The sequence below is a fragment of the Nymphaea colorata genome, chromosome 3 (assembly GCF_008831285.2).
Source record: "Nymphaea colorata isolate Beijing-Zhang1983 chromosome 3, ASM883128v2, whole genome shotgun sequence".
Lineage (NCBI taxonomy): Eukaryota > Viridiplantae > Streptophyta > Magnoliopsida > Nymphaeales > Nymphaeaceae > Nymphaea > Nymphaea colorata.
This window is the reverse complement of record NC_045140.1, coordinates 14,819,360-14,832,966: the sequence shown is the minus strand read 5'-3', so window position 1 is coordinate 14,832,966 and position 13,607 is coordinate 14,819,360. Positions and strand designations below refer to the sequence as shown.

The 13,607-nt window shown below is 39.1% G+C and overlaps 2 protein-coding genes across 10 annotated transcripts; one reads left to right on the top strand and one right to left on the bottom strand.

The window, feature by feature from the left end:
• Positions 1-606: 606 nt before the first annotated feature.
• Positions 607-10,381, bottom strand: LOC116249742 (pentatricopeptide repeat-containing protein At3g61360-like). 7 transcript variants are annotated; one of them, XM_031622975.2, is made up of 5 exons: positions 9,651-10,381; positions 9,187-9,364; positions 4,038-4,167; positions 3,658-3,749; positions 607-3,176 (listed from the first exon to the last, which is right to left on the bottom strand). In XM_031622975.2, the coding sequence occupies exon 5, from the start codon at positions 3,165-3,167 to the stop codon at positions 1,713-1,715; it is 1,455 nt and encodes a 484-aa protein (XP_031478835.1). In that variant the 5' UTR covers positions 3,168-3,176; positions 3,658-3,749; positions 4,038-4,167; positions 9,187-9,364; positions 9,651-10,381; the 3' UTR covers positions 607-1,712. The 7 variants fall into 7 exon arrangements, with proteins under 7 accessions (XP_031478835.1, XP_049932590.1, XP_031478837.1 ...); XM_050076633.1 differs by having other exon boundaries at positions 4,038-4,140; XM_031622977.2 differs by having other exon boundaries at positions 9,187-9,333.
• Positions 5,959-11,912, top strand: LOC116249744 (uncharacterized). 3 transcript variants are annotated; one of them, XM_050076636.1, is made up of 3 exons: positions 5,959-6,153; positions 6,599-6,778; positions 11,579-11,912. In XM_050076636.1, the coding sequence occupies exons 1-3, from the start codon at positions 6,122-6,124 to the stop codon at positions 11,820-11,822; spliced, it is 456 nt and encodes a 151-aa protein (XP_049932593.1). In that variant the 5' UTR covers positions 5,959-6,121; the 3' UTR covers positions 11,823-11,912. The 3 variants fall into 3 exon arrangements, with proteins under 3 accessions (XP_049932593.1, XP_049932592.1, XP_031478842.1); XM_050076635.1 differs by lacking the exon at positions 6,599-6,778 and adding an exon at positions 11,067-11,246 and having other exon boundaries at positions 6,107-6,153; XM_031622982.2 differs by lacking the exons at positions 5,959-6,153; positions 6,599-6,778 and adding exons at positions 10,409-10,612; positions 11,067-11,246.
• Positions 11,913-13,607: the final 1,695 nt, after the last annotated feature.

The window sequence follows — 13,607 nt, the reverse complement described above, 5'->3', positions numbered from 1 at the left end:
ATTGGCTAATGGTTTTGTCACTCAGGAAGACTTGATGTTTCCATTTATTGGGTTAGTCATGAATCAACTGATTGTCTCATTTATCTCAAACATTGTTGGGATTATTCTTACCATGCCATTTCACACTCGTTACTGATAATAAGACCATGCCAAACTGAAATAACTTCTACACCATAAGACAACTCTGTAGAGGATATATTTCTCATTCTCTTCATACCATCCCTAAGCAGGTTCACCTGCATATGTTGTTTCAATTAGTGCTGTATTATGCAACATAGACATTCTGTTTAGGAAGCAGCTTCGCTTTGTAAATTTCAAGCTAGCATTCTCTTGCATGTTCATTGCAAATGTTCAGTAAGCATTCCGGTGGGAGATGCTCTATTTTAGCGGGTTGGCTCCATGAGACCATGACATATGTTAGATGTTCACTTAACAATAACCAGAAGGGAACATTCTCAGTTTTTTGTGCATATTATAGCAACTGACCGTAGTATCTAATAAATCCACGTTTTAACTGCTGTATGAGTAGAACATCCATAGTAGACCGTCAATGAAGGGATTACCATTTCAGTGGCTTGGTGATTCTGTCACTCTTTCAAAGTAACATAAGTAACACCCCTAGATCTTGTACTAATGCTTAATTCAAATCCACAAAGAGGGCAGCGCACATTGTTAATTAATTTAAAGTTCTAATAATAAACAGAAAATAAGAAACCACCAATATCTGATTGGAGAATTTCCGGGCCTATCTTCCTCCCTCTAGTGGAGTCCATGCACCACCTGACTTGGTCAGATCAGATTTATTTTCTGCTGATTCTAATTCCATAGAAGAAGATTCTTTCTTGCAAGTAAATGCTTCAACATTCTGTTGAAGTTCCATACTGTCTGCTAGCGATTGAGTAGCAGCAGTACATATTTCCCTTCTGTTAGTAGCATACTGCTTCGCCACTTACCTAACTTTCTCGTACATAGGTGTCCCTTCCTTCTACATATGCATTTCTTGATGAGAAACTGATTTTTTTTTGTCAAACCCATGCCGTTTCACCAGAAAGGCTAGCTTCAGTCAAGCGGAAGGGGCTTGCTTGCTTGATGAAAATACTGAGTTGACTGCCTCTGTGCTTACTGCTTCCTCTTTCAGGAGTCAATACAGCTCCTGCTTTGGTAAAGCCAGATTTACGTTTGACTTCGTCGATCTGATTGTTGGAGGAATTTCTTTCTAATTCCACAGAAAGAGGGGTTCCTTCCTTTTGCAATAAAAATGCTTCAAACCTCTGTAAAGCTCCTTACTCCACTTCTGATTGAACAGTACACCCTTCTATCCTTCTATTGAACAGTTGTGTGCTATATGAAGGGATCAATTATCTACTTCCAAGCGAATGCTAGCAGTCTTCAGGGGCCTCACCCGTCAGAGCTTGGGTAGGGAGGTCTACTTATACTTCTATATTACTCCCTAACTGCCTTATAGTTATCATATGAAATTTATGAGAATTGTTGCCGGCGATGAACTGACATGCCAAGAGAACATCAGAAAGACGTCTATGTTGAGTCAGGACCAGCCAAGCTTGAAAGCAACAAAAGTATTTTCAAATAATAACATTTCTTCAGTAAGTAAAACTGGAAAAGTCAGGCTTGCTGCTGTCCATCCATACCCTTGCCGCTGTCCATCCATACCCATTTCGGAAATGGAGCAGAAAATGTCACTAGAACTGTCCTCACGCACTTATTCCTAACTTTTTCATGATCTCTCTAACAACTATCAATTTGTCTTCGTCACCTCCTTCCTGAAGATAGGCCAGCAAAACTTGAAACGTTTGCTTATTTGGATGGCGTCCCCTTGCCAATGATTCGTAAAGACATTCAAGAGCCCTGCCTGTCTTACCCCTAGAGCATAGGCTCGTTACCAACAGATCAAGTACATGTGCATGAGGACAGCAACCTTTTTGAATTAGATAATCCCACAAATCAATTCCTAAATCACATCGATCATTCTGACAGAAAGATTTCATCAGCAGAACGACTGTCTGCATTTTTGGTAGAAATTCTTTCTCAATCATCTTCTGGTAGAGCTTAGAGAGTGCACCTATCGAATCTAAAGTCCTCAAACCACGGAATAAAGTGTTGTAAGTGACATCATCATGCCGAACTCCTCTCCCCTCCATTTCATCCATCAAGTCTACAGCTGATTTCAAATCCCCAAATCTAACATAACAACTTATCAACGCATTATATGCTACAGAATCATGCTTCAGATCATGATTCTCCATTTCATCAAATATCTGACGAGCCCTAACTGGATCTCGAGCAATGCAGAAACCATGAATTAATGTAGTGTAAGTCTCAATGGTAGGAGAACAGTTTTTTTCTTCCATCTCGCTTAGCAGTCTTAGTGCATCATGAACACGGCCTTTCTTGCAAAAGGAATCGATTCTGATATTATAGGTTACTGTGTTGGCAACACAACCCCTGCGTACCAAGTCATGATAGAACAGCTCCACAGCGATAAGATTTCTGGATTCTTTGAACCCCATGAGCAAGATGTTCAGGGTCTGCGTATTCGGCATGAACCGCCTGTGTATCTTACGAAAGATGGCTCGAGCTTCCATCATGTGCTTTTGAGTGCAAAATGCGTAGAGAAGCACGTTGTAGGTATCAACGGTGTGCTCGCCGACATAGCGTTCCATCCTACTGAAAGCTTCAAGTGTTTCTTCAAACGATTGGTGCTGACAGTAACGTGCTAAGACAATGCTCATTGACTTGAGACTTATCACAGACGGATGCTTCACGTGTATCTCATCAAATAACTCCCACACTTTATCAAACTTCCGCATTCGTGAAAGGATGTGAACCATCTTCTCAAATAAATCTGAAGTGAGCCTGAACTCAGAGTGTCGCCTTGCAAAGTTGAAGAGCTCCAAAGCCTTGAACCCATTCGCGTGACCAGCAAATAGGCGTCCAAGTACGTTGTCGATGAAGGAGGATGAGATGGGTATTCCAATTTGACGAAGGGTTGGCTCTAAGGGCTCGTCTGGAAATGGGTGGTCATTGATCAGCCTGCAAACTTCATCAATATCGGCAATTTGAGTGGTCGACTGGGAACAAGAGGATGCACATGATAAGGAGGGAGCGGTGTGGCGAACGACTGGTAACAATCTGATGGGCGTCTTCATAGTCTCATCCTGGATACAAAAGAGGGTAGCCACTTTACTTCGGTTAAAAAAAGTTGGACATTCACTACTTTGAATCCCAAGTAGTTCCCAAGACAATAACAAAAATCGCAAGATCAGATCCTCAATTAGGAAGCAACCAATATCTCGATCACCACAGCAAAGACTTGGCGTCCTTCAGACCAGGGGCCAAGCCAGGATTTTTTCCCGGGGCGGGCCAAACGGTGTATATGGTAAAACTGTAAAAGTAAAAATATGTCGTATACAATTGTGCACGTCATGAACGTTATGCGCGACCCGTCCTACGGCACATTTTAATAATTGCTTGTGTCATTAGCACAAAGCGCGATCTGTCCTAAACAGGTAAGGTGCTCTATTTTTAATAGAGTGACGTAGGTGTGAACATAAAGTGGACATACAAATATCACAACCTAAAATGTAGCAAACAAATACATCTATAAACTCGAAAACCAAAAAAATAAATGTTACTTACCTAAAACAAGCAGTTTTGTATTTTTCTATGTAGCACAATCAGTTTTTGTCTCTGTTTTTATTGAAAATAGTTACATATCATCATTCATTCACCTGCACAATAAAATATAAATAAAAACTACATCATTTATTATTGAAATTAAATAATGACCCAAATAAACATTAACATAAAAATGATGCAACAAAATACTTTACCTATTGAATATGTTTAATCTTCTCAATAAGCTAACATGAAAATTTTGAAATTTAAAATAGACAATAAGATTTAAAGTTTAAAGTTTAAACATATCGAAGGAAGATATTAAAATTTTAACTTATGAAAAAACAGGAATTTAAAATCAACCACCTTGTAAACAGCAGATAAAGAAGACAAACATTTACCTCTTGAACCTCTTGCACTTTGTAGAACAACGAAAAGTTTTTTTCTCCCCTCCCTTGTGAATGATGTTGCCTTGCTTTTCGAATTACCACCAGTGGATAGGCCCTGCAAATATGGGTTCAGAGTCACCACCTAATCAAGTGGCATTCAAATAGTCAGAATAAAGCTAGGAAATGCTAAGGTATTATCTCACAATAAAACAACAGAAAATTAATCCCACAATCAAATAATAGAAAAGAAAGATATTATCTCTGTGATGTAAACCTACAAGCAATTTAAGAAAGCAAATTAGACACCAAAATGCAATTTCAAGCAAATGTTGTTAGTCATGCCTGTAACTACAAAAAGCAATGCTCAACCATGTTGTTTCTTAGCTCCAACAAAGGATGTGAGGGCATGCTATAGACTGGAAAAAACAGAGAATGCCTAATAGTTTTGTGAGTTCAAGAAAATGCCCCTCCAAAAATCATTCTAAAACATGCTGAAAATTGACTTCTCCATACTCAGGTCACTCAATTTCTCCATGTCCAATCAAATTCATATCGAAATTTATGGAAACCCCCAAAATTTACCCAACATAAGTGCCCTTGAAGCAACCTCTTGGGCAACAAACAGTTATAGAATGAAATACCCAAATCTTAGATACATATCTATGATAATTTGAAGGTTGTTCCAATAGCATAGCCAACCAGTTTAACTGGTTGTCACTTTCCAGGACATGCTGAAATAGAATGATATCTTGTGCTACATCCATGCAGCAAAGCAGAACAAGGACAATCGCATTGCAGAAAAATATGATAGTTTGCAGAGGTCATGTTACAATGCAAAGCTTATTATGGCACTTGCCAGCCAAATTAAGTAGTCCGAATAAATCCTATCATGAAAACTACGAGATAATATTGGCTACGAGATAATATTGGCTACTTATACATTCACTAACGATCTTCTATATCAAAGATCATTAGTAAGCGATAATTAAATAAGTCGCAACCAGTCACACTTCTCGTTTAAGTATTTGATTTCGACTACAAAATCAGAGAGCAGTACTGAACGGCAACATGTTTCTCTAAGCTGGCTATGAGAGGCTACTGATGCATGGGGCTATATTTTCACACGTCTACCACTTCTTCTCAAGCTTTCATGTTATGGCCCCTTTGGCGGCAAGTTCCTTATTGCTGCCTACATTCGCTACTTCAGACACTTGATTGCATGCATCTGATCAAAATGCAGAGAAAGAGAAGCAAGTCCAACAAATATTCATACATTTTGAAAAAATAATAATTCCCCGAACAGGAGAATGACATAATAAAGAATCAGCAATAGAAAAGGGGCATGTACAGACTGGACGTTAATAAGTGCCACACAATAAGAATTAAGAACCAGAGTTGAAGTGGCTGCAACAGGGCCGCGTACAGCGAAGCGAATAGTGTTCAAATTGAAAAGAATAAGGGTCACTTGATAGAGAAAGGAAATAGATTGACAACCCAGCTTCATCATCTGCTGCTCAATAAAGTAAATAGCAGCACATATAATAACAATCCAATCGTCAAGCAGGAAACTCATCCGCCGGAATCCCAGTAAATCTCATGCTATGAATTATTAAAAGCTGGAATCCCATAATTCCAATGGCAAGCTAATCGTCCAAACCATTAATTCAAAAAAAAATTAAAAATCAAGAGAAAATTGAAAATCTCAAACGATTTTACTCACTGCCGTTGTGTCCTTCTTTTTCCTCATGTTCTTCTCTCTCCTCCTCTTCCGACCTCCTTCCTGCAGCCCTGCTCTCTCCGTCTCTCGTGCTCCCTTTCTCACTCTTTTATTCTCTATCTCCCTCACTTTGTCTCTTGTTCCCTCCCTCGCACTCTCTTCTTCCCTTCCCAAAACCTGTTTTCGAAATAGGGCAAACGAAAACGAAAGCGCGGGCTGGGTTTTGTTGGTTGGATCAGGGTAACATTAAACTAAATCCAAATCCAAATATTACATGCCCCTGATTTGAAAAAAAAATTAACTTTTCCTTTCTTTTTCTTTTTGATTCGTTGGAGCAGGACCATGGACCAATGCGCAGTTCTTGTCCTGTAGGGCGCCCATGAAAGATCGCAGCCAACAACCGCAAACCAGGTAAAAACCTCTAACGCCTCTTTCTCTTGACCCCCATCTCGATAAAGAAGCCCCTTCTAAAACGACACGATGATCAACCCTTGTGTTTCTCAAAAGTTAGGCTGAATGGATCTAAAATAGCTCTGCTTTCTTTCAATTGCTCCTTTTGGATGAGGAGAAAATGATCCTGGTTTTTAGCATCAAATGACCTCATTGGAACTAGTTCTGATGCTGAACCAGGATTCCAGCACAGTCTTAGTGTAACCTAAATGGGTTATAGATAGTGTCTTCTACTCTTAATTTGTGTGCTTAGTATTTACTAGTACGCCCTTTCAGATGGGACTCTGGCTGCAGTGGCTGGAGTGATGTAACGCTTGTTGAGATAGGAACGTGTTGCTGATCTCGTCGTATTGCTTTTCCTTTTGTTTTTATCTTGTTTTCTTGTTTGGTTCTTCAACTGGCTTAGGGAAGACGAAGCAAAGAAGGACGATCGATTAGTGAAGCTAGCAATAGCAACATTTGCAGCCGGGATCTTGACACTGGCTCCAATCAGTGATGCCATGGCAGCAAAAACCAGTGGCAGAGTTGGTGGCCAGGCATTCCGCTCCGCGCCGCGTGCTTCATCGCCAAGAATCAACAATTCAAGGTAACTACTATATTTTCACTCACCTTTCCCAATTTCCAACTTCCCAACGACATGGCCAAGCTTATGTGAAGCTGCATTTAGAGCAAGGCTAGACAGTACTTCCCAAAACTGCTTCTTTCTGCAAGATTTGGCCAGTACCTAGATGCACCTTATCCAAAAAAGTGGGATAAATCGGGAAATGATATCTTCAAGAACAGCCCATTTTGTATCAAGTTTGGAACAAATTTTCTAGTATATGGAGATATTGGAAGGGAATCACAAATTGAGTGCTCAGAAAACAATAGTCTTTGGCTGCATGATGCCTTATACACTGATCTCATTTGGATCACACGACAAACATCTATATAAATCCTCCAAGGCTCGTTTGATGGCCTGGAAATTTGGAATTAAAAATATATTTTTAGAAATATATTTCCTACAATAAAGGAATGGGAAAAATCTTTCGAATTCTCATTTTGAAGTGTGTGTGATGACCTGTGTTTGATGATAAAGAAATATATTTTCAGTTTTTCAGAAAATTATTTCTTAGTTTGATAATAAGGAAACATATTTTCAGATTTACATAATCTTTTGATATAGTTTCTTAAACACCTGGATAAATAATAAACCATCTTCCAAACCACTACCAGCGTTGCAATGAACATGAAGGTCAACTACTAGTTATTCAACAACTATATACGGGTGCGTTTGTGTCTTTGCGTGTATCAGTTGCTTAAAACGTAAATGATAACAACATCAATCGCAACTTGTTTGCAGCTTAAGAAATATTGAACGAACTAACAGCCTGAGATGCAAAACATTAACAATATTGATGAACACAAATTAACTTCTAGGATGACAAACATCAAAATTATAAACAAACACAAATCAGCTTCTAGTTCCACCAAGAAACTCCAGATTACTAAACAAGAGCTCCATTATCAAACTCAAATTTAATGACTGAGAATGCCATAATAAGTGCTAATTTTCATGTTCAAACTAATAAAACTCAGATCCCAAAACAGCATGCTCAAAATAAGATCTAGCTGAACCTTCCAAAGCAGCTGAATTCATAATGAAAAGTTACATTAAAAAATCCAAAAAATGTTGCATCTCCATTATCATTTCTTGAGCTTGAACCTTCCATACAGTACAAAAAAAAAAACAAAAACAAGTAATTGCAAACCCCAAAATAGAACAAAAAAAAAACAAAAACAAGTATTGCAAACCCCAAAATAGAACAAAAAAATAAGCATAATATGATCAAAATAAGCATAATATAGAAGACATTCAAAGTGCATAATATAGAAGACATTCAAAGTGCTAACAGCTGATGAACTGAAAATGAAAATTCATACTAAGTGTCTAATGGGTTTATTTTTCCATTCTCGATTATCAGTTGTTCAAAATGGTTTACATGTCTGTCCATGTATTCAACATACAGATTTTGTACAACATCCAGGTGTTAAAATGTTTGCAGGAATGTTATTATAACATAAATGGCTTCAGGCTCCATTACATATAGGCATAATGCAAGACCAAGAAAGTGAGGGGGTTCACAATCTTGTTCACTGCAATATTATTTATGCTAACAGAACATAACAAATGTTCAGATTTTCCTATCAACAAATAGATTTTTCTATCAACAAGCATAAGGGCATAGCAATTGCTGAACTAGAAATCAGTAACTAATGACATTGACGACAGAAAAATCCAATGATATTAGCAGAAACATAAGAATTAGTTGCTAAATTTTGCAATGACTAAATGAATAATATTCAAATGAATGGAAGAAAGCAATTGACTTCTTTTTATCAATGTCTGCAATGTAATTGACTTCTTCTTATCAATGTCTGCAATGTCATTTTTCTCTGCCTTCTCCACGATAACCTAAATATACAACAGATGCTATATATCAAACATGTAATCCTTTTTGCATAAACTAAGTGGACATATTATTTTTGCTGTGGTTTTTTTCCATAATGCCCCGTTCCTCTAAAAAGGAAGATTGAAATTGTTTTAACAGCTAGTGGAACTACGTATCATGTTTGCTTTTGTTAGAAAGAAACAAAACATCATATACCAGTACCTACTTACGATGTAACTCATTCTCACGGATGCCATCATCAAATCTGCCTTTTGCAAAACACAATTCCTTGAACATATGTGAAAATTATAACCAAAAATATAATTTTTCATTTCTACATCTAGGATTTTATAAAGTTCTAGAAACCAACATAACTTTTTGGGCTTCTAATGTTCCATTTACAACAGAAAATGAGTTACATATTGTTGTATTGCAAATTTGTATTCAACATACAGATTTTGTACGACAGTGAACAATCGTATTCCAAATTTGCTTCATCTGTTAGCCCATATTGTCTAGTTTCACCATTTCTCAACATTATCCAACAGAAAATGATTTTTACCTTTTAAATCCAAAATATAGCATGAGAAACCGGCTGAGTTGCGCTGGTTGGCTGTGGCATGCGACTCTGCGTTGAAGGCTATGATGGTGGACTTGGGCAGCTTCTGGACAGAGAAGCCGGAGACAATGAGATTCTGGACGGAGAAGCCTGTGCGAAATAGAATTCCGAGATGAAAGCCCTGAGAAAAACCCTCGTGTGTTTTAGTTTAACTTTAAAAAAGTTAAGTACGTTAAACCAAATTAACCAACGTTTTCTTCACTCGACCTGAGGCGTACGCCTCTGCACTTCATTCACAAGACGAAGAAGGGAACAAAAGGAAAGAAAACCAGAAGATAGAGGGAAAGGAAACCCCGAAAATTTTCCTTGTTATTCGGATTCGACCGCTGAACTTCATTCAGAAAATCATTTCCGAAATTTTGTGCGCAAGCATTTCAACATAACAACAAACCCAAATTTTTTTTTACCTATGATTGTACCTTCTTTGAGTCGAATTTGGGACGAGAGTAAGAAGAACCGCCGTAGGGAGGAAAAACGCAGGAAGAATTCCAGGTCCAATGGAAACCGCTTGAGGAGCCACCCAGAAGAAGAACCGCACCACCAGATAAAAGGGAGATGTAGGGAGAGCAGCGAAGCAGGAAGACGCGAGGTAGGGGTTGCGGCAGCGGCAGGACGAAGCTCAGCAAAGGAGGAAGACGCGAGCGTGCCCAAACGGGCCCCCAGTGGCACCTCCACTCATTGATGGCTATGGATTTGGTTCACCATTTTATGGTGGCTGGGGTTGGTCTCCTGTCTCATTTTTCGTGGCTGGGCCGAGAGTGGCGGTTGGAAAATCGGAGGTTGGTTCGAGCTTTTCGCACTGTTCGTGCTGTTGGGAGTGATAGGAGCCATAGTTAGAAGATTCACTGGAGGAAGGAACGATGAAGACGATGACTATTATTAAGGTGCATCTAGGTGCAAGATCATCTCAGCAAATACTTGCGTCCTATAGACCACCAAATCTATGCCCGCATGCCTGTGGGTTATTTCAACGAATACTTGGTGCGCGTGGGACCAAAACAGAGCAAGCACGCTGCACGCCCATTCAACGAGACGGCGATGGACCCCTCGCCAAGAGAAATATCCTACGTCCATCTTTCTTCCTCCTCCACACCATCCACGTTAAGCCGCGTGGCACTACCACAGAAGGATAAGACACTTCCTAGTTCCCTCTCCCTCTTAATAACCAGGGAAACACGAAGTGTCCCCTATTCAATATAACAACAGGCCAGAAAGAAAGGAAGGCTCCCGCAGCCATGGCCATGGCGTCCTCTCACCACAGCCCTCTCACCATCCCACTTGCAACAAACAGAAGATGTACCCAAAGGCGGGCCCAGTTCTTGTCCTGCAGGGCGTCCATGAAAAATCGCATCCAACAACCGCAAACCAGGTAAAAACCTCTAACGCCTCTTTCTCTTGACCCCCCATCTCGATAAAGAAGCCCCTTCTAAAACGACACGATGATCAACCCTTGCGTTTCTCAAAAGTTAGGCTGAATGGATCTAAAATAGCTCTCCTTTCTTTCAATTGCTCCTTTTGGACGAGGAGAAAATGATTCTGGTTTTTAGCATCAAAGTGACCTCATTGGAACTAGTTCTGATGCTGAACCAGGATTCCTGCACAGTCTTAGTGTAACCTAAATGGGTTATAGATAGTGTCTTCTGCTCTTAATTTTTGTGCTTAGTATTTACTAGTACGCCCTTTTAGATGGGACTCTGGCTGCAGCCTGCAGTGGCCAGAGTGATGTAACGCTTGTTGAGATAGGAGAGTGTTGCTGATCGCGTCGTATTGCTTTTCTTTTTGTTTTTATCTCGTTTTCTTGTTTGGTTCTTTAACTGGCTTAGGGAAGACGAAGCAAAGAAGGATGATCGATTAGTGAATCTAGCAATAGCAACATTTGCAGCCGGGATCTTGACACTGGCTCCGGTCAGTGATGCCATGGCTGCAAAAACCGGTGGCAGAGTTGGTGGCCAGGCATTCCGCTCCGCGCCGCGTGCTTCATCGCCAAGAATCAACAATTCAAGGTAACCATTATCTTTTCACTCATCTTTCTCAATTTCCCAACTCCCCAAACGACATGGCCAAGCTTATGTGAAGCTGCATTTAGAGCAAGGCTAGACAGTACTTCCCAAAACTGTTTCTTTATGCAACATTTCGCCAGTACCTAGATGCACCTTATCCAATGAAGTGGGACAAATCGGGAAATGTTATCTTCAAGAACATCCCATTTTGTATCAAGTTTGGAACAAATTTTCTAGTATATGGAGATAGTGGAAGGGAATCACAAATTGAGTGCTCTGAAGACAATAGTCTTTGACTGCATGATGCTTATACACTGATCTCATTTGGATCACAGGACAAACATCTATATAAATCCTCCAGTGGCACCTCCACTCATTGGTGGCTATGGATTTGGTTCACCATTTTATGGTGGCTGGGGTTGGTCTCCTTTCTCATTTTTCGTGCCTGGGCCGAGCGTGGCGGTTGGAATCGGAGGTGGGTTCGAGCTTTTCGCACTGTTCGTGCTGTTGGGAGTGATAGGAGCCATAGTTAGAAGATTCACTGGAGGAAGAAACGATGAGGACGATGACTACTATTAAGCAGGAGATTACTGATTTGAATTGTCTCCTTTTAGTGTCAATGACATTGTGTATAAGAGTTCTATGTATATGTGATGAATTTTGCATTCATTTTTGTTACTTTTATACTGATCATTGTTGCTACAAACATGGTTCCAGCAGCTGACCTAGGAAACTCGATGAACTTCTTCTCTTTGGCTTATAAAAAAACAATTAATTTGAAGTCCTAAACATAGGGTTTATTTGCCAAACAAATTAATTGTTTGGTTTACTCAGGCTAATTAACCTGGGAAGTGTCATAGTTCATATTGCGTTGATGATCATTTAAAATGTTTGCATGGCCAAGTACGGTTATAGGTTAGCCCGTGTCATCTTATTTTAATTTCAATTTTATTTAAAACGTTTTATATTAGTTTTTAAAAACATAAAAACAAACATAGACCCGTTTCAGCATAGTACCTTATTTTCTAGACACTGCTCAAATTCCAATTGCTGTTCACAACTCCGAACAAAACCATTCAGCCGTCAGCAGTAAAAGTGATGAGCGATTACTTTTCCAAATTAGGTTCGAATTGTAGGCACCAGGAAAGTCCTGATTACATAAGTTTTTTCATATTTCATAACATGAGTCATTCCAATAAGCCGATAAACTAAGTTAAAAGGACAAAGCTTTTTCCCTTTTCTTTTAACATGCTAATATCATTTATAACGCTTTTAAGTGTGGTTTCTAAAATGCTATTATTTGTTTAATCTCTTACATTTATTTTTACCTGCCAATATTATCCGTAACACAACAACTGGTTCTGATATTGATGCAAACAAATTTTTTGACAAAGAACAAGCACGTCGAGACGACAATTCATAGCATGATTGGTTGGAAAAGGTGGTCGGACGACCCCCTGTCACACCATACCATGTCTAAGGTAACACTGATATTGAAATAACAACTAATTTTTTTTTTCTTAGTGGATACTTTATTGACCAATAACTCTATGAAAATGGGCATGACAACGTTGACACTTGACAGTGATATCTCCTATGTTTGTTGCAACTTTGTCCGGGTTTGGGTTGATGACCAGAACCGATCCGTGGGCGTAACTGCAAACAATGGTGGGTGGGACCTTTTGATAGACAAATATAGTGTCAACTTAACCGCTAACGCCTTATCTTTAAATATAAGTATGTTTAATACGAAAATGCGCTGTTTATAAATAGTATAAGAGACAAGTCAATGACTTTATTCCTAACGTTGCTTTTTTTTTTAATATTTAAAAACTACAGCCATAAAAATAAAAATTTTGGTTTACTTTAAGATTTAGGTCAATAGCGCACTAGAATGTGACAATAGCTGTAGTATTCAAACCATGTAACAATGGCTATAGTATTCAAACCAATCTCTGAACCATCTTACTGCTCGCTTTATGTCTTTAGGTCCCTAGTTTTTATTTTAAAATAGGCTTCAAAATCCAGATATTCCGAGAAGATGCGATATTTTCAAAAATTCATGCCTTTCTAAAGCACATAATGACCATCAGGTCCTCTCATTTCCCCATTATAATTGCCATTTGTTAAGTTCGAATAATCCGATTGAACTTGAAAACGTGTTTGCATGGGTGGACAACATGTCTCATCTGAAAAGCACAACGTCCAAGTCAGACACTAAATGGGAGACAAGACAAACACCCTTTTTATCTAAAAGCACGTCCAGGAACAACAGGGCTCAGATGTGAGACTGGAGAGGAAGGGAGTGTGATTGATAGAATAGAGAGCCCCATGGCATTCAAGACGGCATGTCTAAGATTGTTT